Source organism: Mus musculus, chromosome 8, assembly GCF_000001635.26.
Source record: "Mus musculus strain C57BL/6J chromosome 8, GRCm38.p6 C57BL/6J".
In the NCBI taxonomy this organism is placed as follows: Eukaryota; Metazoa; Chordata; class Mammalia; order Rodentia; family Muridae; genus Mus; species Mus musculus.
In genome coordinates this window covers 93,527,662-93,554,018 of record NC_000074.6, presented here as the reverse complement: position 1 = coordinate 93,554,018, position 26,357 = coordinate 93,527,662, and the positions used below count along the sequence as shown (strand labels likewise).

The 26,357-nt window shown below is 44.1% G+C and overlaps 1 protein-coding gene across 4 annotated transcripts in view; it reads left to right on the top strand.

The window, feature by feature from the left end:
* Positions 1–18,139: 18,139 nt before the first annotated feature.
* Ces5a (carboxylesterase 5A) overlaps positions 18,140–26,357 on the top strand; it is a 36,817-nt gene continuing 28,599 nt past the window's right edge. The window contains exons 1-4 of one of the 4 annotated variants that reach the window (NM_001003951.3): positions 18,179–18,384; positions 19,307–19,511; positions 23,122–23,260; positions 25,385–25,518. In NM_001003951.3, the coding sequence (NP_001003951.1) occupies positions 18,312–18,384; positions 19,307–19,511; positions 23,122–23,260; positions 25,385–25,518 (551 nt within the window). In that variant the 5' untranslated portion in view covers positions 18,179–18,311. Of the gene's footprint in view, positions 18,397–18,512; positions 18,666–19,306; positions 19,512–23,121; positions 23,261–25,384; positions 25,519–26,357 lie in introns of those variants that run through there. The other 3 variants (NM_001381850.1, XM_006531322.4, XM_006531321.3) reach the window with 3 other exon arrangements.

The following is a 26,357-nucleotide window of genomic DNA, read 5'->3' as shown; positions in this document are numbered from 1 at the left end:
CTCTTGGATCTTATTTATAAACATAAAATTGTATTTGTAAACCTGAAATGAAAGTAGAAGTGAAGTTGTCAGGGGTAAAAAAGGGAGCTAAATGATGTGGAAGGGAAGAGAGGAGGCACTGTAAGATATGGGGTAATATGCTCACACAATACATAATACATACTTACATGAAAATACCTGTATGTAACATATAGAACTATGTATCATGATACATACAACAAAAATTGAAAAATTAATGTTATTTGCCTTTTATAAATTTCACATAATTTATTTATTTTATTTTTTAATTAATCATTCCACTTGTTTACATCTCAAATGATATCCCACTTCTCAGTTATCCCTTCCACTAACCCTCCATCCCATATCTGCCCTACTCCCTCCCCTTTGCCTGTATGAAAGTGCTCCCTCACCCACCCACACTCTCCAGCTCTACTGCTCCATCATCCCCTTACTCTGGGGCATCAATCCTTCCCAGGACCAAGGGCCTCCCCTCCCATTACTGTTGGGCAAGGCCATCCTTTGCTACATATGTAGGTGGGAGGTGGAAGGAGAGGGAGACAAGGGAAGGAGAAAAGAGAAGGAGGAAATAAGGGTGGCAGTATCAGAAACTGGAGGACGTGTGAGAGTGGTACAGTTTTGGAGATGAGGAACTGTGGGGATAGCCACAGGAGTGTCCCAGACATCAGAGAAATGTGAGACTCCCATGACCAAACGGGATTGACTTTAGCCATAATGCGCAAAGAAGGGGGAGATAGAACTTGTGGAGACCACCTCCTGGTCAAGGGAAGGGGTCACCCACCCACCTCAAAGTTTTTTAACCCAGAAATGTTCCTGTCCAAAGGAAGGACAGGGACAAAAAATGGAGCAGAGACTGAAGGAAGGGTCATCTGGGGACCGACCCACCTGGAGATCCATCATGTCTGCAGACACCAAGCCCAACACTGTCGCTGTGGTCAAGAGGCACTTTCTGACAGGAACCAAGTGTGGCAGCTCCTTGTCATATATAGTCCTAGTCCTATCTATGGATGTACATGTATGGATTCAGTCAAGCATGGACAGGTAATATATATTTTAATTGCAGAGACTTTCTTCTCTTATCATTGTCCATTAAAAAATAAAGTAACACAACTACTTAGTAGTTACAAAGATTTTATTTTAGTGAGCATTATATACAACCTAAAGATGACTTAAACAGAAGAGTGTAGAGCTGGGTAGTGGTGGTGCAAACCTTTAATCCCAGCACTTGGGAGACAGAGGCAAGTGGATCTCTGAGTTCAAGGCCAGCCTGCTCTACACAATGAGTTCCAGGATAGCCAGAGCTAGATAGAGAATCCCTGTCTTGAAAAACCAACCCAACCAACCAACCAACCAACCAGCCCTGTTCCTATAGTTTGTTGGAATATGTTGCACATAGCTCTTAGATCTAGTCGGTTATACTATTTTTAAATTGGTTTATACTATTTTTAAAATCTTTGATTTCTATGCATTGCTTATATTTAAATGGTCCATTATCCAAAGTAGCCCATCAAAAACTTCAATTATCATCATACAACTGTCCCTTCAAGACCTGCAAATTCCTATGCTGCCTAATTTGGAGCTCTGTTTAGCTGTATACATATTTATAATTCTTATAGCTTCTTGTAGGTGGATTGGGCCTTCATCATTACATATACTCTTCTCTGTGCCTTTCTAAAGGTGTTTGTGTTGTTGAGAGGATGTGTGTATATGTGTGTGTGGGGGTATACTTGTGCAAGGCTGAGAGTGCACATGAGCTGCCTAATATACAAAATCAACATTATCATAATGTCTCATTAGAAAAGAGACAGAACACTCCCTGCATGTCAGAGATGGTGCTATCTCAGCACACAGCTCACCAGTTGACTAGACTGGCACCAGTAGGCCACAGGGAGTTCCCCGTCTCCCAGTCCTGTCTCGCAGATGTGCACCGCTGTGTCAGCTCTTGTGTGGGTGCTGTGGGTTCAAACCCAGCTCTTCATCTTTGTGTGACAGGCACTTTTGGGATAGTTGTCTTTAATTAATTCCTTTCATTCTACTTTTGTGTGACCTATTTTTCATATGTTGACATTATTTGTTGAAAATTAGACATACTGAATATCCTAAGACAGAAGATCTGCAAATCGCATTCTCCCTACTTTACTCAACTTTCTGTCACTGTAACAAAATAGGCCTGAAAAATAGCTTAAACAGAGGAAAAGTTCCCTGGTGGTTTTAGGGGCTCCTGTCCGCAGTCACTTGGGCTTGTTGCTTTGGGTCTGTGTCAAGGCAGAATCTCATGGTAGGATCTCAGGACTTTATGATAGAGGAAACTAATCGCATCGAAGTTCCAATTCCCCTTCAAGCACCCAACTCATTCTTCCCACTGTATCCCTTCCCCCTTCTAGAGGTACTGGCCTCTCTCACTAGCACAAGTAGGCTGATGACCAAGCCTTGAGCACATGAATGTCTTCAGGTGGCAGAGGGGGTGGGGAGTAGGGGGGGCGGTCAAGATCCAAACCAAAACCCTTCCTTCATCGAGCGTGTTGTTTACGTCCTGTTAATTCTTATATGTTTAGTGATTTATATACTAAATTTGTAAAGTTTGTATTCTTTGTCCTCTACAGCAACTGATGGCTCTATTTGGTCAGCTTAGTGGTCAGGTAGAAATTTGGCAGGGATTTTCTGTTTCCTTTTGTTTTCATTTTAATTTATTCTGTGGAGTCTAAAGTAAAAATTTAAATGCACGAACCATGGAAGCTTTAGATACAGTACCAAACAATGCCGAGACAAGAAACAAAACAAAACAAAACAACACCAGATCATTTACACATTCCTTGCTTTTAATTTTACTTTTACAAAGGCACTAGTAACATACAAGTCCTAAGTCCTCACAACCTGTTTACCAAGCAGCGAGGCAGCAATGCATCACAGGACAGCAGGCTCCTTAAAAAGCTGCAGCGATCCTAGGTCTAGCCCAGGTATGTTCTTTGGTTGGTTCAGTCTCTGAGAGCCCCAAGGGTCCAGATTAGTTGACTGTTGGTCTTCCTGTGGAGTTCCTATCCTCTTAGGGGCTGCTCTTAGCCCTGCTCTTCCATAAGAGTCCCCAAGCTCCATCCACTGTTTGGCTGTGGGTGTCTGCATCTGTCTGAGTCCGTTGGTGGGTTGGGCCTCTCAGAGAACAGCTGTGCAAGGCTCCTGTCTTTAAGCATAACAGTATCATTCATAGTGTCAGGGATTGGTGCTTGCCCATGGGATGGGTCTCAAGTTGGGCTGATTATTGGTTGGCTGTTCCCTCAGTCTCTGCTCTACCCCAAATGCCTACATTTCTTGTAGACAGGATAAAAAGTTTTGTGAGTGGGTTGGTGTGATCCACTGGGATTCCTGCCTGGCCACAGGAGGTGGCCTCCCCAGGCTCCACATCTCCAATGCTGGAAGTCACAGCTAAGGATACCCCATTGATTCTTGGGCACCTCCCCTATCCCAGGTCTCTGTCTCTCTCTGGAGATGCCCCTACCTCACCCCCCCCCCATACCTTCACCCATTAGTTGCAGATTTCTATTCAACCAAAGAATATACATGGGCTGGACCTGCACATAGGTAACTGATGTGCAGCTGGGTCTTCATGTGAGCCCTAAACAACTGGGGCAGGGGCTACCCCAAAAGCTGTCAGGGTTAGGGTCAGAGTCAGGGTCAGGGTCAGGGTTAGGGATATGTTCTTCTAGCTGGGCTGCCTTGTCTGGCCTCAGTGGGAGAGGATGTGCCTAGCTTCACAAAGACTTAAAGTGTCAGGGCTGGGAGATACCAGCCAGGGTGGGCCACCCACCTGCTCAGAGGAGAAGAGGAGGGGGGATGGCAGAAGGATTATGGGAGGGAGTGATGGGGGGGTACATTGAGCAAAATGTAAAGTGAATAAGTAGGAAAAAAAGCCACAGCAAAAGTATTTGGTGACTGACTGACTACGCACAGACCTGGGCCAGAGGGCATTCCTCATACAACAGGTAACAGGCATGAACCAACAACTAGAAAAAAAACAAAACAAAACAGACTTATATTGATACTGAGAGAAGATAAAATGTTAGCTCTGGGACACTTTTTATTTCTTTTGTGCTTAAATTTATTTATTAATTCACTTTACACCCCAGTATCAGCCCCCTCCTCCCAATACGCCCTCATGTAGATCCTTCTCCATTCCACCCTCCTCACACCCCCTTCACCTCCATCCCACTCCCAGCGCATCAAGCTGCTTTAATTCTCTTCCATAACCTGACACTTCTGTAGCTGCCTGAGAGTCAGGCTGCTTTGAGGGCTGCTCAGTAGCTTTTGGAAAGTCACCTTCAAATACAGAAGCACTGAGTCTGCCGGTAAAGAATCTACATCTACACTGATAAATGTTACAGCAGGGCAAAAACAGACTTTAAAAGATTGCCTTGTGGGCTTACAACAATTGTAAAAATCATTTCCCTTGAAAAGGAAAACACGATGCTTTCTGATCTTTCAATGTCCGTTAGATGCCAGTGATTTATAAATTCTAAACTTTAAGCAAAATTCTATTTTTGAAATGGTTCTTAAGTCTAACTTAAAACAGAAAAGACGCCAACATATCTGTGAAATAGCTACCCAAAACAAAACACGATAGTATCTGTTTCCACTGTGAAAATTCATTCGAGTCTATCATTATCTTCAGATAAGTGTTTAGTACCCCATTTAACAATGTTACACAAATATTTAGTGCCAGGAACTACAAAAGCCAGAAACAAAATCTTCCAGTCTTTGGAGCTATTTGCTGTGTGCTCTAAAGTCTGCCTTCAGCACTCACCTCAACAGTTCACAGTTAACTTTGCCTTGGCATCATGAAGGTCCTTCAACAGAGACCTTGTTGCTACAGACATCTGTTGAGCATGTTCCCTGCCTTTGAAATGCATGTCACCACAGGACTACATGGGAGTGTTTTAAGTCTTTCTCATATGTGAGTTGCTCCTTGTTGCTGTGACAGAACACCTTGCACAAACACTTTAAAAGGAGGAATCATTTATTTTGGCTCATAGTCACAGGGGTTTCTGTCTGTCACAGTATAGATAACATGACAGAGCCAGGGCTGAGAAGCAGAGAGAGAGAACACTTGCATCCACTCTTGTTTCATTCGGGCCCTCAGAATATGGGACACGGCCACCAACATTCAAAGTAAGGTTCCTGCCTGTACTGGCTGGTTTTGCATATCACCTTGACACAAGCTGGAGTTATCACAGAGAAAGGAGCCTCCCTTGAGGAAATGCTTCCATGAGATCCAACTGTAAGGCATTTTCTCAACTAGTGATCAGGGTGGGAGGGCCCATTGTGGGTGGTGCCATCCCTGGGCTGGTGGTCCTGGGTTCTATAAGAAAGCAGGCTAAGCAACCCAGGGAAGCAAGCCAGTAAGCAGCACATTTCCACGGCCTCTGCATTAGCTCCTGCCTCCAAGTTCCTGCCCTGTGCGAGTTCCTCTCCTGACTTCCTTTGGTAATGAACAGCAGTATGGAAGTATAAGTTGAATAAACCCTTCCCTCCCAAACTTGCTTCTTGTTTATGATGTTTTGTGCAGGAATACAAACCCTGACTAAGACAAACTGGTACTGGGAGTGGGGTATTTCTGTGACAACCTGACCGTGTTTTAGGGAAGACTGTGGAAGGACTTTGGAACTTTGGTCTAGAAGAGCCATTGTGATGTTAAGAGCTCTGTGGGATATTCTGCGGGAGTTTGGAAGATAATGTTGAGAACAGTGCAGAAGATAGAGACCTGGCTTGTGAAATTCCAGGGAGAAGAGCAAAGATTCTTATTAAGGTCATTGCTATTTTGATTGTGAAGATTCTATGGTTCTGGTTAGCTGGGGCTGAAGAATCAGCTGTGATTAACAAGATACCAGAACTACTAAGTGAAACCTCTGCATTACTGGGACTGTTGATGCTGGTTAGCTGGAGCTAAGAAATTAGCAGTGCTTAGGAAGAGACCAGCATCACAGAGGTGAAATCTGCTGGGAAGTGTTTCCTGAGAGCACAGAGAAACAGTGTTTCAGAGGCAGCCATGATTGTACCTTGTATTGGCAGCCAGGCTTATAAAAGTCATATATAAGGTGATATATGAGTCACCCAGGTGGTACTGGTTTTGAAGCATAAGGAGGTAGCAGCTAATGGTTGGCACTGTGAGAGGCCAGGAGAGGCCATTGGTAAAGGTGCAGCCTCAGTGGCAGTTGAAGGCCCAGGACTGAAAGGGTCATGCAGAGAAGTTGAGGCTTGGCACCATGAAAAGAGCCTGTGAGAGGCTATTTGTGAAAATGCAGTCTAGTTGCAGCAGAAGATAGCAGTGTTTTGGCGATGCCAGTCCCATGAGATGACCACCAAGAACAGCAGCAGCAGTGCAGTACAGGCAGCTGGAGCCTAGAAGACAAGGTGTCTGCTACAAAGGGCGGGGCTGAAGATGTGACCCAAGTCCTGGGAGGAGCCCAGAAGACTCTGCGTGGATCACAGTCATTGGATGATTAGAGTCTGATTTTTGCTTTTGATTGCGACTGTGTCCTGATATTTTTTTTCCCTCTTGAAGTAAAAAAGTATTTTAATGGAGCCCACAGTTAAAAGACTTTGAATTTCAAAAGATTGAATATTTTGAAGGGATCAAAATTTTAATATGTAAGAATTTGTAAAGACTGTGGGACTTTTAAAGTTATGTAGATCTTGGGGATGAATAAGAAAGTAAGGGTTGAGGCTTAGTAGTGATGTGTTTGTGTGTAAAGTTGACAAGGGGTCATTTTACTGGCTAGTTTTGTGTATTAATTTGATACAAACTGGAGTTATCACAGAGAAGGGAGCCTCCCTTGAGGAAATGTCTCCATGAGATTCAGCTGGTAAGGCATTTTCTCAATTAGTGATCAAGGTGGAAGGGCCTACTGTGGGTGGTGCCATCCCTGGGCTGGTGGTCCTGGGTTCTATAAAAAAGCAAGCTGAGCAAGCCAGGGGAAGCAAGCCAGTAAGCAGCTCCCCTCCATGGCCTCTGCATCAGCTCCTGGCTCCAAGTTCCTGCCCTGTGTGAGTTCCTGTCCTGACTGCATTTCGTGATGACCAGCAGTGTGGAAGTGAAGGTGAATAAACCCTTTCCCCCTTGACTTGCTTCTTGGTCATGATGTTTTGTGCAGGAACCCCTGGAAAGCTGTGGATGACACACCCAGGGGTGTGGCTTTTCTCTTACAAGTTTCCCACTCTCTAAGCTGTCATCCCAAGCTTTCATACAACAGCTGTTTTCTTGGACTTGAATTCTGTGGCCTATGTGATTGCAATTACTTTTTTCCATATTTTAAAATTAAAAAAAAAGTGTTCATCTAACATGTTTGATCATGTCCTCTTCTCTGAACTCCTTCTAAATTCTGCCCAATTCCCTATGCACTCAACTTCACATACCCTCCCCACATGAACTCAGAAAACACCAAAATGAAAATCAATACAAACACAAATCAATAAGACCACCCCCAAACAAAACAACAACAACACCCCCAAATTTAAAAAAAAAACCTACAAAACAAAACAAAAATTTGCTTTATTTTGACCAACTACTTCTGCACCTGAGCATGCCTTGGAATCGGGTTGATACACCCAGTGACACTTCATTGTAGAAAACAAGTTTTTCCTTTCTCATCAGTTATCAATTATAAATAGCTTCTTGGTTAGGAGTGGGACCCTGTGTCCACTTCCCCATCTTAGTGCTGGTAGCCTATCTAGCTTGACCTGTATATATGGAAATAGAGTATGATCACAATTCGTTGCTAATGAAGTCTGAACTTCTACACAAGGGCCCTCTACTGGGAGTTTGTATGGACACTTCTAAACTTGCCATAGAACGGGGGAGTGCAAGAGAGTGCCAAAGGATGCCATAGAACTCTCCTGCCACGACTTAGGCGTTCTTCTCTGGACTGAATGTTTATCTGGTTTTGTTTTTGTGCAGCTTCAGCTGCTCAACAGAGCTCAGATAAAATGTATTCTGACAGTTCTGTTAGCATATCCACTGATTCATGGCAGAATGGGCTCGGGGAGGCCTTCCTTACTTGATGGTCTTCTAAGATTATTTATTAGTAATTTCTCTCTGGATTACTAGGCTCTACAATATGGTTGGCCTTTAGATAACATCAAGACGTGGGCTGAGGACTTGCTGATAAAGTTCCCTGATTCTTTCTTTCAGTATGGATCACTAGAGACGCACTCTCTCTACTTCTCCCCGAACATGCCTTTGCTCTTCTTCATGTTTGAAGGCTAGCTTCTCCGTGTAGGTGTTGGACAGGCAGTTCTTTCCCCTTTCATCTGTTCTCATCTTCTGAACATCTTCCACTGTTGCTGCTAAAAATAGCTCCCACTCTTTGTTCTCCTGGGCTCCAACGTGTCTCGTATTTTCTGCCTGCTTTTAAGTCTCCTCTTTAAAAAGCTTTTGATTTTCAGACATTGATCTCTGTATACTAAGTAACAATATTTTCCTTTAAATTAACTCTGTCTAGAATTTGTTGAGCCTTTTAGATATGTGAATCTCTTTAAAATTAGTTTTATGGGCAATAGTTTTTTCAAGTAATTTTCAGTTTTGCTCTCTTCCCTCCAGACTCTAATATTGTTTTGAGATAAGATTTTAGTGTGTAACTCAGGTTAGGGCCAAACTATCATCTTCTGCTTTTCTCTCATAAATGCTGAGATTACACCCACCACCCCGGCCTTTTCTGGTCCCTAATCTCACACAGTTGCACTTTGGGTTTCTCTTCCTGTCTTTTGTAATTTGTGTGTTAGTTAGGAGACTTTCTGCTGCTGTTTTCAGGTTTGCCCACCCATTCTCCAGCTAACATGAATTTATTAATGAATCAGTCCAACACAGAATATGTCTTACATGCAGCATTTTTTGTGCTCCAGACTTGTCATTACCGATATTGTAGTGTTGCAGTTTTGCCTGAAATCTTCCATCTTTCCATTCATCTTGCCCACGTGCTTGTCCTCCATGTGCTGATAATGGTCATTTAGAAGTTCTTATCAGTTACTAACATTTTGGTTTTTTAAAACTGCTTTTATTGACCTTATTTGACTTCTGATTGCAAGTCGTGTTTTCTTGTTTCCTCATGACTTACATGGGTTTCTCTCTCATACCAGATATTGTAACAACAGCTTACCTTCGGTCAGCCTAGATACTGCTGAACTCCGGTTTCACAATTCTGGCAGTCTCTTCCATCTGTGGAGTTCTGTGAGTGTGTGCCATTTCTCTGTTTCCCAGCATTCTCCTTGCCTCCACAGCACCATACTCACTCCATAAACCTGTGCCCAGGAGGGAAGAGGCAGCAGGAAAGCCCTTATTAGACTCTTTCCCTGACTTTGGTCTGCTGTTCCTGAGAGACTGCCTGTCTGGGTAGTTTATCCTTCTTGCTTGTGATCCCCACCTGGCAATCTCTCCATGTCTTTATTTGTATGCACACATCAGGAATGCTTTGTTCTCTTTGTATAACTTGGTTTAATGGGACTTCTCTGGGACCATCCACCCAATCCTCTGGAGAGATGAATCAGTGGTTAAGAACACTGACCGCTCTTCCAAAAGTCCTGAATTCAAATTCCAGCAACCACATGGTGGCTCACAACCACCTGTAATGAGATCTGATGTCCTCTTCTGGTGTGTCTGAAGTCAGCCACAGTAAGATTTTTTTATTGTTTCATTTACTTTATTTGACATTTAAAGATTTTCTTTGTTGATTCTTTATGAATTTCACACCTATCCCGAGCTTTTGTCCCCGCCGGCAAGAACACACTCAGGACAACCAGAATCTTCTGTGGCAAAGCTTTTATTGCTTACTTATCAGGAGGGAAGACCCCGAACCGGGAAAATGGCGCTGCTTATATAGCCCGCAGCGTGACGTTTCAGCACCTGATGTGGCGTGACAGCTCCTGATTCCTTGCTCGCCCATCACCCCATTACTACGCCGCGAGATGGGCCGTGACTAGGCGTGAGTTCACTCTTGCACTTGCGCATACAGCTTGTTTACTAGTTAGGCGTAGTGGAAGCCAGCGCCATCTTATAATGGCGATTGCTCAAGGCACGGCTCTCCACATACACCCTGCATCCTAATTCCACTCAAATCCCTGTTTCTCCATATTCACCCCCCTGCCCTTGCAACAAAAGATAAAAACAAAAATTAAAAACCCAAACCAACCCAAAACAAACCAAATCTTGCCTTGGAAGTTGTGGTGTTTCACAGTGTGACACAGAATATACCCCTTTGCCCAAACGGCTTTACTTGCAAATGTCTGTTGCAATGAGTCATTGGTCTGGATGGAGTCACCTGGCATCTGCTGTACCATCAATACTGGATCCTCACTGGGATTCCTGCTGGTGCCCTGAGACAGCACATGTGGATGTCAGAGATGGTTATTGACCCCAAAGCATGACTCAGCCATCTTTCTCACACTGTTCCCTATTCCACCCCACCCCCACCCCTTCCCACCCTGTAAAAGCCATCTTGTGTCCCTGACCCAATCCTGTAGTGGTTTGGTCTGATGCTGCTTGTATTCTAATGCTAAATACTGGTTCATGATGTGGTTGTCCCCGTAAGCAGATTCTCATGTACTTAAGGGATGCCATGTAAACCTTCCCTCAATTTAACTGGTCAATAAAAGGCTAGAACCCATGATTGGGCAGTGGAGGGAGAAAGGCTGAACTGGAGGTTTGAGAGGGAATTGCAGGGAGAGAGGGAGAGAGGGAGGAGGAAGATGGAAGAGGAAGCTTCCATGAACCAGAACTGTGTGGCCTGGAGAAATAGCAAGTAACAAGGGTCTTTATAGCTGGGGAATACATTAGTAAAGCCCTAGACCTGCCTAATCTAGGCATATGGCTTATAAATAAAATATCTGGATTGTGTGTCTTTTATACAGGCTTATTAGTATTAAAAATTTCAACTATATAATCCCGCAAGCACAACAAAGTATATCTAAATCTTTTCGAGAAACAAAGAAAGCTAAATACAGACCATATATAAGTAGATGGAAACTCTTTGTAAAGTTGTGACAACTTTCCCTAAAGATGTGTCCTAGAGTGACAGAGAAAAAACAAGTTTCCAAGAACTGTCTGGAGGAGGGTCCCTTGCCAGAAAGTCTCTGGCCACAGATAGTGCGAAGGTCCCCAGGCTAGAAAACACACCAGCTCCAGCCTTCTAGGCAGAAACCCAGGTTTGTACTCCTTCCCTTGAAGGAACAACCTGGAGTGCTTAATGTCCCAGGTTGCCCTCCAGCAGTGGTTCTCAAGCTTCCTAATGTTCCAACCCTTTAATACAGCTCCTCATGTTGCAATGACCCCCAACCATACAATTATCTTCATTGCTACTTCATAACTGTAATTTTGATGCCGTTATGAATTGTAATGCAATTATCTGTATTTTCCTACCATCTTAGGAGACTCTTGTGACAGCGTCATTCAACCCCCAAGGATGTTACAGGTTGAGAACCCTGCCCTGAAGCATGTTTGTGAGCACAAAGACCTCTGTGACCCCTACACTATGCTATTGTATACATTACTGGATCTGAAATGCTGATTTAGTAAAGGATTTATCTCAGATATTGAAGGGAGCCATCTACATTTGATTTTTATTCTCCCATAAGGTCTTTGGCATGTTTGGAAGGTTCTATAACCTCATCAGGGCATTTGCAAGTGTTACAGTTGCTGTTTCATCACTCTGATCAGATACCCAACTAACAGTTTAAAGAAGTTTTATTTTGACTCCCGGGTTTGAAGGTGCCAGTCCATCATTGTAGGAGGGCATGGGAAAGCCAAACAACTCATAGCATGGTGTCTAGGAAGCAAAGGAAAAGAATATAAAAAATGAGGTGGGATAAAATATAGCAGCAAGGAAAACAATCCCTCGGTGGCTACTTAAGTTCTAGTTCCTGCCTTTCGCTGCTTCCCCCAGACACTATTATGTTATGAATCCATCAAAGAATAAATGCATTCACTAAGCCAGAAGCTTCATGGTCCAATGTCCCATGGAAATGATCTCACCTCCCCATTCAGGGGTGCTTTTCCGATCGCTTAGGAATTTATCCATCTAGTTAAATTGACAATCACGATTTGCTACCACAAAAAGCTATTCAATATTTTTATTCCCTGAAAGAGTTCCTGCCATGCTGACATAATTGATCTTTAAATGCTTATCCCTCCCCCAAATCATAACAAAGATAAAATGAAAAAAAAAATGCCTCTACAGGATTCTCTTTCACATTTTCTTTTTCAAATTTCACAGACAATAAAAATGCAAGAGTTATTTACTTAGAATCTCAAGCACCTTGGATGCTCCTTGGGATTTGAGACTAGATGACATTGAAAAAGTAAAATGTAAAAAACAAAATTCTAGGCCCTTAGGCCCAGGCTTGGGAATGTGGCCTTTGTAACTCAATGTTCCAAGGTATGCTAATGAATAGAACCATTATCATAAAACAGATAGCGACATCCCTCCACCCACCCACTTCCTGGGTTCAAGGAGTATTCATTCAAAGAAAGTCACCCTGACCCACCCTGACCATTGCTGGAACCCGCTATGCAAAGGTGCTATTGTTAGGGGCTCTTAGAAACTGTCTTAAGAAATAACCCTCACAATTACCAGGTATTCCTCGTGACTCTTGTGACTTTGCACTTCCTTGTGACTCTTAACTAGTATTTTTGGTATTTTCCAACAACGCCCTTCCCACCTCCTTGAGTTGTGGTTTCTTCCTTTAAATACCCCCTGACCCAGCTACTCAGCGCGCCAAGGTCCTCTACCCCTGCGTGGTGTATGACCGTGGGCCTGAGAGCGCTCTTGAATAAAAAAATCCTCTTGCAGTTTGCAGCAAGACCGTTTCTTGTGGGTGATTTTGGGGTGTCGCCTCTCCTGAGTCAGAACGTGGGGGAGTCCTCACATTGTGGGTCTTTCAACATGACTTCCCTTTTCCAGATGAAATATTTCTTATAATTAATAACTTCAGGTTAATTTTTTTCCCAGGCTCTCTTGGGAAGCCATTTTCTGTGTTTCATGGTCTTTCTTTTCTTTTTATGGCTTTTCTTCTCGGTCTGATTGAGTATGTAGTAGAAGGCAGTTTCTCTTTGGTGTTTGCAGGATCCGCTTAGCCTTAGAGACATTTGGATCCTAATGAAAGAACCTAGTGGGAAAACCCCCACTCAATTCTTGATTCGGCACGGACCCAAGAATCACAAACAGACAACCATCTTGATGTAAAAGCATGAGGTAGTTTAATGACGGAGCTCCAGGCCGACAGGTATCTCCCGCAGGAGACAGAGGTGTCGACCACATGGTGGAGCCATAATGGTGGAGCTCCGGTTCGAAACGTATCTCACACAGGAGACAGTGGTTTCAACCCCGAGGCTTGGAAGCTAGGGACTTTTATAGAAAAGGGGTGGGGCTGGGGAGGAATTGGCACGGTTTTACATGATTGGTCCATTTAAACATCAACAGACTGTCAGAAGGGCGGGAGATAGGGAGGCACTAGGCCAGTCAGGACATGTAACGAAGGGCCTGCCTGGGCAGGACCTGGCCTGTTCTGCTATGTTTTCAGCCCCAGGTTTTAAAGCTCACAAACAACTCTTTGGGCTATTTGACATAAATTACATGAATCACATGTCTCAAGTTTTATTTCCTTTCACTAAAACCCTGGAGACACCAAAATGACACCAGCATGTCTTTCTATGACAATGGGATGACTAGTGGATGAGGACTTCTGGATACTCTCAGTCAAGTCACTAGAAGGTTAGAATGATCAGTCCCCTCAACAATGTCTGGAGATGGGAAAGGGGCCTAGTGTTGAGCTAATGAACAACATGCATGGTTTAATCAATCATGCCCATAGAACAAAACCTTCTAGTGCCTCAGGGTGAGTAACCTTCATGAGCCTGTGTTTGGTGGCCACTGGAAGTTCCTGGAAACAGGAGTTGGAGAGAGAGGGAGAGAGAGAGGGAGAGAGAGAGAGAGATTGCTGGGGACCCAGGTTCAGTTCCCAATACCCACATGGTGGATCACACTGGCCCATACCTCCACATGTAGGGCATCTGATGCCTTCTTCTAACCTCCGTGGGTACCAGGCATACATATGGTGCACATACAGAAGAACACTATACACATAAAATAAAATAGAATATATCTTAATAAATATTAGAAGGAGGCCAGCTGAGCATCAGTGTTACCCCTCTCTGCTTCCTGACTCTCCTTGTGAGTACAGCGGGACTAGCCATCTCACACTACTGCTGCCTTCCTTGCTGTCACAAAACTCACTCTAAAGCTATGAGCTGAAATGTACTCTTCTTTCCTTTCATTGTGTTTGTCAAGCATTTTGTCACAGTAGCAAGAAAGGTAATTACTACACCTAGCGAGAGAGGCTGACTAACATTATGGTTGAAAGTAGCCTCAATCAGATCTGTATTTGAAGACCGCCTTTACCACTCACTGGTCTTTGGGGGACCTTCTTTTAACCTGACAGTGCTAGGTTTCTTATCTAATAGAACCAAAGAATCACTTCTATGATATTTTATGAAGATTTAACAATGCAGAGCTTGTTACAATGTGAAGACTGACACAGAATTTATCAACATGAAGTCAGTCTGTGCCTCCATGGAAGGGTTTGTTAAAACTTCAGCCAAAATCAGAGGGGTCCAAAGGGATTTATGTAAAATCCCCAAGATATCTGCTCTTGAGGCAGCTCTTTGAATCGGGGAATAGGGGAATCATCCTCAGAGAAGCAGTATATTACTGTTGTAGCTCCCTTCCTTCTCCCATTGGCAAATATTGAGGGGGCTCCCACTATGGGTCCACTACTCTCAGCTCTAGGAAGGACCCCATTTGATGCAGATCCAAGTAGATCTTTCTGCAGGCTGCCTCAGTCTCTGTGAGTTCATATGAGCTTCGATCTTGTGGATTTTAAGAGCCCTATTTCCTTGATGTCCTCCGACCCCTCTGGCTTTTACACACTGGGGCACCCTGAGTCTTGGGCAGGGTGGATTTCATGGAGACATCTCATCTAGGACTGAGTATTCCAAAGTTTTCCACTCTCTGCATAATGTCTGGCTGTGGGTCTCTGCATTTATTCCCATCTGCTGCAGGAGAAAGCCTCTCTGTTGATGACTGAGAAAGACACTGGTCTGCTTCTCTGGCTGGAACCTATAAACACACACACACACACACACACACACACACACACACACACACACAGAGAGAGAGAGAGAGAGAGAGAGAGAGAGAGAGAGAGAGAGAGAGAGAGAGAGAGATGAGGTACATATATATGTGTATATATAATCATTTGGTATTTTTCTGTATGTGTTCATGCCTACGTGAATTTATGTGTAGTGTGAGTACAGGTGCCTGTGGCAGTCAGAGGATGTGGAATTCCTTGTAAATGGAGTTACAGGCAATTGATAGGGGCCTGATGAGCATGCTGGGAACTGAACTGAGGCCCTCTGCAAGAGCAACAAGTGCTCTTAACTGCTGAGCCATCTTCCTAGTCCCAATTAGTTCTTTTTTTTTCAATTTTTTATTAGATATTTTCTTCATTTACATTTCAAATGCTATCCTGAAAGTCCCCTATAGCCTCCCCCCACCCTACTCCCCTACCCACCCACTCCCGCTTCTTGGCCCTGGTGTTCCCTTGTACTGGAACATATAAAGTTTGCAAGACCAAGGGGCCTCTCTTCCCAATGATGACTGACTAGGCCATCTTCTGCTACATATGCAGCTAGAGACACCAGCTCTGGGGGTACTGGTTAGTTCATATTGTTGTTCCACCTATAGGGTTTCAGACCCTTTCAGCTCCTTGGGTACTTTCTCTAGCTCCTCCATTGTGGGCCCTGTGATCCATCCAATAGCTGACTGTGAGCATCCACTTCTGTATTTGTCAGGCACTAGCATAACCTCACAAGAGACAGCTATATCAGGGTCCTGTCAGCAAAATCTTGCTGGCATATGCAATAGTGTCTGTGTTTGGTGGATGATTATGGGATGGATCCCCAGGTGGAGAAAGAGGAACACTCCTCCATTGCTGGTGGGATTGCAAGCTTATACAACCACTCTGGAAATCAGTCTGGTCGTTCCTCAGAAAATTGGACATAGTACTACCAGAAGATCCAGCAATACCTCTTCTGGTCATATACCCAGAAGATGTTCCAACTGGCAATAAGGACACATGCTCCACTATGTTCATAGCAGCCTTATTTATAATAGCCAGAAGCTGGAAAGAACCCAGATGTCCCTCAACAGAGGAATGGATACAGAAAATGTGGTACTTTTACACAATGGAGTACTACTCAGCTATTAAAAACAATGAATTTATGAAATTCTTAGGCAAATGGATGAATCTGGAGGATATCATCCTGAGTGAGGTAACCCAATCACAAAAGAACTCACATGATATGCACTCACTGATAAGTGGATATTAGACCAGAAACTTAGAATACCCATGATTCAATTTGCAAAGCACATGAAACTCAAGAAGAAGGAAGACAAAAGTGTGGATACTTCATTCCTCCTTAGAATAGGGACCAAAATACCCATGGAAGGAATTAAAGAGACAAAGTTTGGAGCTGAGACGAAAGGATGGACTATCCAATTAGTTCTTAATGTTAACTTAAAACATAGGAGTGTTTTGTTTTGTTTTGTTTTGTTTTGTTTTTCTGAATCAGGAATCAGACTTGCACAGATTTCACCATCATCTTTCTATACTTTTGGTGAGCTATCAGTTCACAGGAGTGGAGTTGGGAGCAGGGAGAGGAGGGCCAGCTGGAGTAATTCCAAACTACATGGATTTATGGAGTGCCTTTGTTTGGGCAAAGTGCAACTACCAGTTTCTGGTTTTGACCTTGAGAAAATCCTTTATTGTTTCTGGAATAGAGTTCTGTGTCCAGCAGGAATTTAATACTTGTTCATGAATCACCATATGAATGTTCACAAAGTGACTATCCAGAAACCTGTGCACTAGATGGATGCTTCTGAAACCTACTATTATGGTTTTCAAATCATAGAGCCTGGTACCCAAGTCTCCAAGGGGTAGGAGGATGCGTTTTTTGTTTGTTTGTTTGTTTTGGTTTTGTTTTTGTTTTTACCAAATACCAGTCCAATCTTCAAGCACTTGGGAAATCCCAATCATGGCTCTTGACTAAGTGAGGTATGAAGCCATATGCATATCTTGTTCTTGGCTCTTGCTCGGTATCCCCAGGATCTACCAGCAGTTCCCCAGAGTCTGTACTTACGTAGAAAAGAGCATTGTGCTAAACAATCAGAATGCTAAAGGCAAACCCAGAGGCACTGGTATCATAACTTCTTCTCTTTGGACCTTGATATATAGGTATACCTTGGTATACAGACTGGAAAACCCAGGTATAGGTTATAGTTGCAGAGGGCTGACTCAAGACACAATTTGAGCCAGAAAAAAAATGTTCCGTTGAGGACAAAGCATTCATTTTTAAAAACTGAAACTGCATTTAAAAAACCTGACCTACAATACTACCGTAAGACAAGTGTGTACTGAAGCTGAAAAGTCACTGTAACTTTAGTCAACACATATTTTGTTCAGTTTGCCAAAGTCCTTCCCATGCCCATTTGTGTCTCTCCTGGTCATCTTCATTCACTGTAAGTTTGCAGCTTTTCTGGCTTCTATTAGCATTTGATATAAATTGAATATCAAATATTTCCTGCAGGATCATGTGTCCCCAGCTAGTGATGCTATTTTGAGAAACCATGGAAGCTTTGGGGGATCAAATGGCTGGGGGAAGTGATTCACTTAGGCCAGGTCATTGAGGGTCTCTTGTCTCTGGCTTCTTCCTATGTCCTTCTCTCTGCTTCTTGTTTGTCATGGTAAAACCTTCCACCACCACACACATATCAGCTGCCATGAAGCCTTTGAAACCACAGGCTCAAACAAATCTTTCTATGATTTCTTTACATTGGATGTTTTATTACAACAAAGAGAATATCTGACCCACATGGCATCTGTGTGGGAAAACTCTGGGTTAGCAGATCCTAAGAATTCTTCCAATTTCTGCCATCCTATGAGTTCAAATCTATAAGGCGCCTTTTCTCAGGACAAGTGTTAATCATTACCTACTCCGTATGTAAATCAGAACAGGAAAGTCCCGTTTGGTCAATTCTCTGAAAATCTCACCTTGACGCTATTTTTGATTTCTTCTGCGTCCTGTGTCTTGCCTGTTCAGCCCCTGTCTACTCACAGACAATACTTTCTGGTCCCTGATTGAAGTTCTCTGAGGTCAGGAAGAACTGTGGATATCCAGACAGTTCAGGCAGGCCAACCAGATGAGCGGGGACTGGGTGCGTCCAGGACAAGCCCTAATCTGGGTTATTTGGATCTTTGGAGCCATCATCGAGGGTGCAATGGCAGGTGGGAGATGAAGGATCTCAGGCTGTGGGAGATGGGCAGGGTTTCTGTTAGGGGAAATGAACCTATTTCCCAGTGGTCTTGGGAAGGTGGGCATGGGGAAGGATGTGTAGACCTTGGGTTCTTCACACCCTGTAAAGAACGGTACCGGTACCATCCTGGGCACTGGCTAGACCTGTGGACTGGAGCCTGTGCTCTGTGGTGTTGGCTGTGGAGACAGAACTTGCCCAAATGACAGAGCAAATGATGCCAAGACTCCTGGGTCCTGCTAAGTAAGTAATTTAAGGCCTCGTGTTCTGTGCAAAACACAAGATGTTTGCATACCTATTCCCTCAAAGCACCATCTTTAAACTCTTGTAAGCAGAGGAGCTGGTTGTGGCTGTCTTTAGGAGAATTTTTTTTTAAACATTCTCACTGACATATCCCCATTTTCATATGTAACCAAAGCAGCTGCCTAAGTCATCCAAAGAGTGACTATAGACATGTAGATATATAATCAGGGGCCTGTCTAGGTTAAAATGTAAAGGTGGTTTACTTAGTTTGTAAAAATGTCACCATCCAGAAACTGCAAGGGATGACTGACATGTTGTGGTTTTCTCAAGAGTGTGGAAATGACAAGATTGTACTAGACCCCGTAATCCATTTGGCAGGGTCCTGACATCTACAGAGTTCCAAATAAAAGGAAACTTTGGCGTGGTACAAGAGAAGTTCTTCGGGGATGGTGGTGGGCTCTCAGAAGCAACTGAGGCAGGGCCCTATAGTGGTGGTTTCCAAACAATCCTGAAAGAAGAGGACCTTGTTTCGGAGAGAAGGCTCCAGTTACTGTACCCTCTGGGTGGAGAAAGAGCCCCTGCATGGCTGATTGTCTTCTTCTTCCCAAACAGCTTCTCAGTCCTCCCTTGTGTTTCCTCAGGGTCTGTGACTGAAGAGCCACATAGGTACACCAAGCTGGGATGGGTGCAGGGGAAGCAAGCCACCGTGCTGGGAAGACTGGAACCCGTGAACGTGTTTCTTGGGATCCCCTTTGCTGCACCCCCTCTTGGACCTCTGCGGTTTTCCAAGCCACAGCCTCCGATCCCCTGGGATAATTTGCGAGAAGCCACTGCCTATCCCAATTTGTAAGTCACAGGTGGCTTGTGTCTCTGGGAACTTGAAGAGATTGTTGAGGGGGATGTAGGTCATGAAGTCCGGGAGCAGAGGAGAGGAAAGATGGAACCAGAGGTGGGGGGACACAGACCTGGGTGAGCGTTTCTGTCTCAGCTCTCCCACGGTGGCTGCTCAGCTGAGCTGCTGGAACACTGTTAAAAATGAACGTGTTCCTTGGTCTCTTCAAAGCTTCCTGAATCAGACTCCCCAGAGCTGAGCCCAAGGATTTTTTTTTCTGAGACAGGGTTTCTCTGTGTAGCCCTGGCTGTCCTGGAACTCACTCTGTAGACCAGGCTGGCCTTGAACTCAGAAATCTGCCTGTCTCTGAATCCCAAGTGCTGGGATTAAAGGCATGAGCCATCACTGCCCAAAAATCTTAATGATCTGGAAACTCTTTGGGGTTCTGAGTCTTGAGCAGGTATAGGAAGTGCTGTGATGGGCTCCCCAAGTCTTTCAGGGAAAGGGACTTTCCTGGTGTTTCTATGTGACCCTTCACCCTGGGCTGACCTTTGTGGTCAGTCTGGGTGAGGGCTTTAAAGAGCAGAACTACAGTGTGTGTGTGTGTGTGTGTGTGTGAGAGAGAGAGAGAGAGAGAGAGAGAGAGAGAGAGAGACAGAGACAGACAGAGACAGAGAGACAGAGACAGAGACAGACAGAGACAGAGAGACAGAGATAGAGTCAGAGACAGAGAGACAGAGACAGAGAGAGACAGAGAGAGAGAGACAGAGAGAGGCAGAGAGACAGAGTCTGCCTGTCTGTTAATGTCTATGTGTCAGTGTGTATCTGTTAATGTCTGTGTGTCTGTGTCTGACTGTGTGTGTGTGTGTGTTTGTCTCTTAATGTCTCTGTGTGTGTATGTCTGTGTCTGTCTGATTGTGTGTGTAAGTTTGTCTCTTAATGTCTGTATGTGTCTGTCTTTCTGTGCCTGTGTGTCTGTCTGTATTTGTGTGTGTGTCTGTGTGTGTGTGTCTGTGTTTGTATGTGTGTCTGTGTGTGTGTGTCTGTGTGTATGTGTGTGTGTACTCCTATACTCTCAGTTGTGTTTCACACAAGGCTGAGCAAACAGTGGGAACTCCATAACATACCTGTGGAATGGCTCTCTAAATGGCTGCTGCATTAGTTATTTTTTCAGTCTCCATGACCAAATTCTGACAGAGAGCTACTTAAGGGAAGAAGGGCTGATTTTGGTCCATAGTTTGAGCAGGCATGAGCTACTACTGTAGGGAAGGCGCGGCAGAATCTGTGGCAGCAGGAGACTGCAGCTGAGACTCCTCACATCAGGGCGGATGAGGAGACAGAGAGCAGGATTTGCCTCTGCTCTTCTCCCCTTTCCTTCACTGAGAGACTTCAGCCCATAGGATCCATGTAGGGTAGATCCTCCAGAGCAGCATCTCTGAGGAGATTCCAAATCCAGCCAAGCTACCAATGAAGATTAGCTGTCACAGATGCCTCTGTGACACAAAAGGCTTGGGAGGGAAGTAGCTCCTAGCCGGTGAAGAGTCTCAAGGCCAGGAGAGTAACAAGTTACCACATTAGTTGTGGAAGAGTTATAGAATGTTGTGTGGGGCAGCAAGTGAAGAGAGAATCTCTTGCATTGTATGCAAACATCCCCTGTCAAAAAAATGCCGTTGGCCTAAGCCTTAAAGAGCCCAGGGATGTCCAATTCTTCTGATTTTCTAAGTCCCCAGGTTGAGTCATACGGGTCCCAGGCTAAAGGAGGATCCGTTACCAGGATATTCCGTACACCACAAAAGATGACCGCATATGGCTTACATGTGAACTGGAAATAATATGACAAAACTCATTAGTTGATTTTTTATTTGTTCTTTGCTTGTTTACCCATTCAGTTATTCATTCAACTCATTCAGAAAGATACCATTAAGTCTTGTGGATTTCCACAGTGGACTAAGGAGATTCTTCAGTTTATAAAGGATTACATCTTTGTAATTTGTACATTGTAAATTGAAAATATAATTACTTCTCCTGCCTACCCTACCCTACCCTACCCTACCCTACCCTACCCTACATCATTCCCCAACCATATAATACATGGATATCTGTCCCTGTGACACTGTGGCCATTCACCTATACAACCAAATATATCTGGTATTGGCCCACATGAGACTCACCCAAATAAAAATCAAAACTTAACTTTTTATTTTTTTTATAAAAGATTTATTTATTTATTTTATGTATATGAGTACACTGTAGCTGTTTTCAGACACGCCAGAAGAGGGCATCAGATCTCATTACAGATGGTTGTGAGACACCATGTGGTTGCTGGGAATTGAACTCAGGACCTCTAGAAGAGCGGTCGATGCTCTTACCTGCTAAGCTATCTCTCCAGCCTCTAAAACTCAACTTTTGAAGTTTGGTTTCTATGGATTACATATTGATTTATTTTTATGTCATAAAGTTGAGAAACCCACAGGATCATTGCGTGATGGGCACTGTCATCACAGCCTCCCTTGAGGAGCTTGTAGAGGGCAGAGAAAAATTATTGATAATTAAAATGTAAGGAGCCAAGGCAACCACCAGGGGTCAGAGAAGGCAACTGAGAGAGAAGAACTACTGATCTCAGCTTTAAGGAAAGGTCAGGCATGCCTCAGGGGAAAGCAATGAGGCCTGAATTTATGAATGACATACAAAGAAGCCAGGAGCATAAATACCCCCAAAAGGAATGTATTTCAGTGGTGGTTTCTCCTTGTTCACGAGTGTCCATTCCTCTCTCAAAGAAACAATAATAACAGAGCACTTAAGTATGGCGGGACACCCCCCCCCCCACACACACACACAGTTTCACTTAAATTACCCCTTAGGCCTTGGACTAATGTAGTAATGATCAAATGTAGTGTGTTCCCAGTGTGTGTCAGGCTCTGTGCTAGGAGCTGTGGGATGCAGAAGTGATTAATCCAGACTCACAGACTTTTTAGCTGCTCACAATTGAGCTGGAAAAGACGCTAACATCACGTCCAAGCCTAGGGCAAGTTCTAGGGCAGAACCCACATTCTAGTGGGTGTTTCTAAAGAAGAGTTATCGTCATCTGGTGAAACCTCAGAAGGCTTCTTGGAGGAGGGTGTTGGACTGAATCTGAAAGGAAGGGAGGATGGTGAATCAGAACATACAGGGAGAAGCAATCCAGGCAGAGATAGCTTGTGCAAAGCCCGGGGGCAGGAGCCTTCCTGTATCCGTCTGCGTTCCTGGTATGGAGGCTGTCGAAAGATTCCTTTGTTACTCTGGCTGTAGAAGAGAGACTGGTGGGAGAGAGTCTCTGCAAAGCAACTCAGTGGTGGGCACAGACAGGGCGTGTGCCTGGGGTTAATGACATAACTATTTTGGAAAATGAGCTTTCTATCCAGGAAAGGGGCTCCCCATATGTTAGTTTGCTTGCTTGTTTCTGAAGGAAAGAGCCCGGGGCACAATCAGATTGTGTGCCAATCGTTTTGACATGCCTCTTGCTCAGAAGGGATGCCTGGCCTTGCTTCTGTCCCAGGAAGGCATGCTGACAGATGCGGAGAGAGTAATTCTCCCACCCCATCTCTTTCCCCTCTCCCTCATCCTCTCCCTCTCCCTCCCTCACAGGTGCTTTCAGAACTTAGAGTGGTTATTCATATATCAAAACCTGCTCAAAGTAAGTTACCCTATACTTGGAATGTCAGAGGACTGCTTATACCTCAACATTTATGCACCATGCCATGCCAATAACGGCTCCAGTCTCCCGGTAAGGCTGCCTGCTGCCCTGGGGTTCATTAGCAGGTATGGGTAACAGCTGGGCATGGGGCATCTGGAGTTAGACCTAGCCTCCCATTGGGTAAGAGGAAAAGTCCATCACACAAGTAACTTGTTTGTTGGTTGGTTTTTTTTCTTTTCTTTCCCTCGAGACAGGGTTTCTCTGTATAGCTCTGGCTGTCCTGGAACTCACTTTGTAGAGCAGGCTGGCCTCGAACTCAGAAATCTGCCTGCCTCTGCCTCCCAAGTGCTGGGATTAAAGGTGTGCACCACCATTGCCAGGCACACAAGTAACTTTTAAAAACATATTATAATGGAAGCTGTCCTCTGTCATTGTCTCTGTTGAATATTTCGGTGGTAGTGGTTTAACATTCAACTTTTATTTTATTTTACTCCTTAGTGGTAAGTATTAAAGTCGTCTGTGCCACTTAGAAAACATACATTTTAATTTTTTTGAGTTTGAGAACCCCCTTTTAAAAGAACATAATTGAATTAATCAACTTTTCATAATCTAATGGAGACAGTCAGGTACTAATGTCCAATAATTCATTTAAATCGTAAGGAGCCTTGTAGAATGAATGAATGAATGAATGAATGAATGAATGCTTTCTATGGTCTGCATTTTAGCCACCCCCTCTCTCAGCACCCTTTCTCCCCATGCCTCTGCAACGAGAGAGCCTTTTTATGTCTCATGGCAGTAACATTTGTCAAGTATTGCTGTGCACCAGGCATTGAAGACTGCACATTTAACACAGTGTGTAAGAATAGTTGAATCCATTTTGCAGATGAGGAAGCTGAGGCACAAGGAGTGCACATATGCATGCTCTATGTTGTACAAAGCACCCCCTCCATGCCTCTCTTCTCTTTCCCTAACTCAAGCACTATCATCTCAGACATGGAGTGACCATACCATTCGACCTTACCATACCAGTATTTTGTGCTCATTGGTCCTACTTTTTTCCTAAATAAGAGACGATTTCTGTACTACTCATCTCTGAATTTAAAGAAAGAAAGAAAGAAAGAAAGAAAGAAAGAAAGAAAGAAAGGAAGAAAGAAAAACTAAAGAAACCTCTTTATCTGATGTCTTAGTAATTTGACTTATCTCGATAAGACAAGCAAGTTTAGGAAGGAAGAGTTGATTTCAGTTAACAGTTCTGGGGCCCAGTCTATCATGGCAGACAAGTTTCAGCCTCTGCAGACTGGAGCAGCTGCTCCCACTGGATTCCCCAGCCAGGACCAGAGACATAGGCGATGATGCTCACCAAGCTGGCCTCCCTTAGTGTAGCCCAGGACGCCAGGCTCACGTTCAGATGGACCGTTCCACCTCAGTTATCCTAATGTAGATAGTCTTTCACAACCATGTCCGGAGCTAACCTAACCTAGACAATCCCTTACACACTCACTCGGAAGCATATCTTCTAGGCGACTCTAGAGCCTTCCTAAACGGCAACGCTTTACTACAGTTCCTTGTATTGTGGTGACCCCCAGCTGTAAAATTGCTTTCATGGCTACTTTACAATTATAATCTTGCTACTGCTATGAATCATAACATAAATATCTGTGTTTCCTGATGCTCCTAGGCGACCTCTGTGAAAGGATCATTTGACTCCAGAGGGGTCACAACTCACAGGTTGTGAACCACTGTTCTAGGGCCTGTGAAGTTGACAGTTTTAATGTCACAGCTTTTGCTCTTATGAACTTGACAATGGTTTCCATCCTCCTGTGAGCCATAGGCTCAATGGGCTTCAGTTACCAGTCTCTGAGCACTTGGACTGAGTCAAAGCTGTTTTGAAGGCTTTGACTACAGACTCTTATTTGGACCTCACAGAAACCTTCTAAGTGAGGTGGTTATAGTCATTACAATTCTTACTACAGGGGTTGGGGGAGGATCCCAGGGTGGTTGAGTATCCTGTCAGTGCTCATTCCGCTAATCCAATCTACTTACTGAGATTCCAGGAGTCTATGTGCTTACCCTTGGGTCTAGTCAAAAGACAAGACCTTGGAGTCTACTGAAAAAGAAGAGTGAGACACTTTTATGTTTCTCAATAAAAAAAAGAAAGAAAAAGAATACAACCACCATGGGAAAGGACTGACTGAAGTGACTCTGTCCCCTCAGGTCATGGTGTGGATACCAGGTGGTGGCTTTGAGACTGGCTCAGCCTCCATCTTTGATGGCTCTGCCCTGGCTGTCTATGAGGATGTGTTGGTTGTCACCATCCAGTACCGCCTAGGAATATTTGGCTTCTTCACGTGAGTCTCTTCTGGTGAATGCCACTCCAGACCACAAAGTGAAGCTGTGCAGCAGCTGTGGGCCATCTACCTTAGGATGAACGAACCTTCAGTGGCATTGAGTAAATTAAGTCCTAATTAGTTCGGCAATTTAGCACAGTATCGTAAACCCCCTCAAATCCTAGTAGTTTAAAAAGACCTCTTTCTCACTGAGGTCAGCCCAAGTTTGTGCCCCTGATGAACAAATGTTCTTGCACATGGTTAATCAGGGCCCTAGGACCCTTCTATCTTGTGGCTCTGATGCAGGTACTCTTGATCTTCGTTTGGCCAGCAACAAAGAAAGCATAGGGCCACACAGGAGAAGTGTTCCTGGGTCAGCCTCAAGGAGGCACTTGCCAGTCTGTTCACTTACCAACTGGGTAGAAGGCATTCACAGGGTAGAAGGTGGACACAGGGCTGCAAAGGAGACAGAAATGTAGCCCAGTGGTTGGACCTGGAATTTTGTGAATCTGATAGCCTGGACAGGCTTGATTGGACAGAGAGATGGATGTCATGGTGTTAATGGAATTTGGAATTTTATCTTTTAAAGACGTGAGTGTCCTAGAAGTGCCCTGCTCAGAGATGTGTAGCAGGAAGCATACTTTGGAAGAGACTGGAGGCTAGACCATGCTTGACAGTTGGTCATTAACAAATGGGAGGCCAGTAAGGAAGCTACCGCTGACTTACTGAATCTATAGAGGGTCGAATCATAGAAGCAAGAGGAAGCAAATGTAATTCAGTGTGCATGGCATCTATCTTTCTAGCAGTCCCACAGAGCAGATACTGTTTTTATTCTTAGTTTCATGAGGAATTTGAGGCCA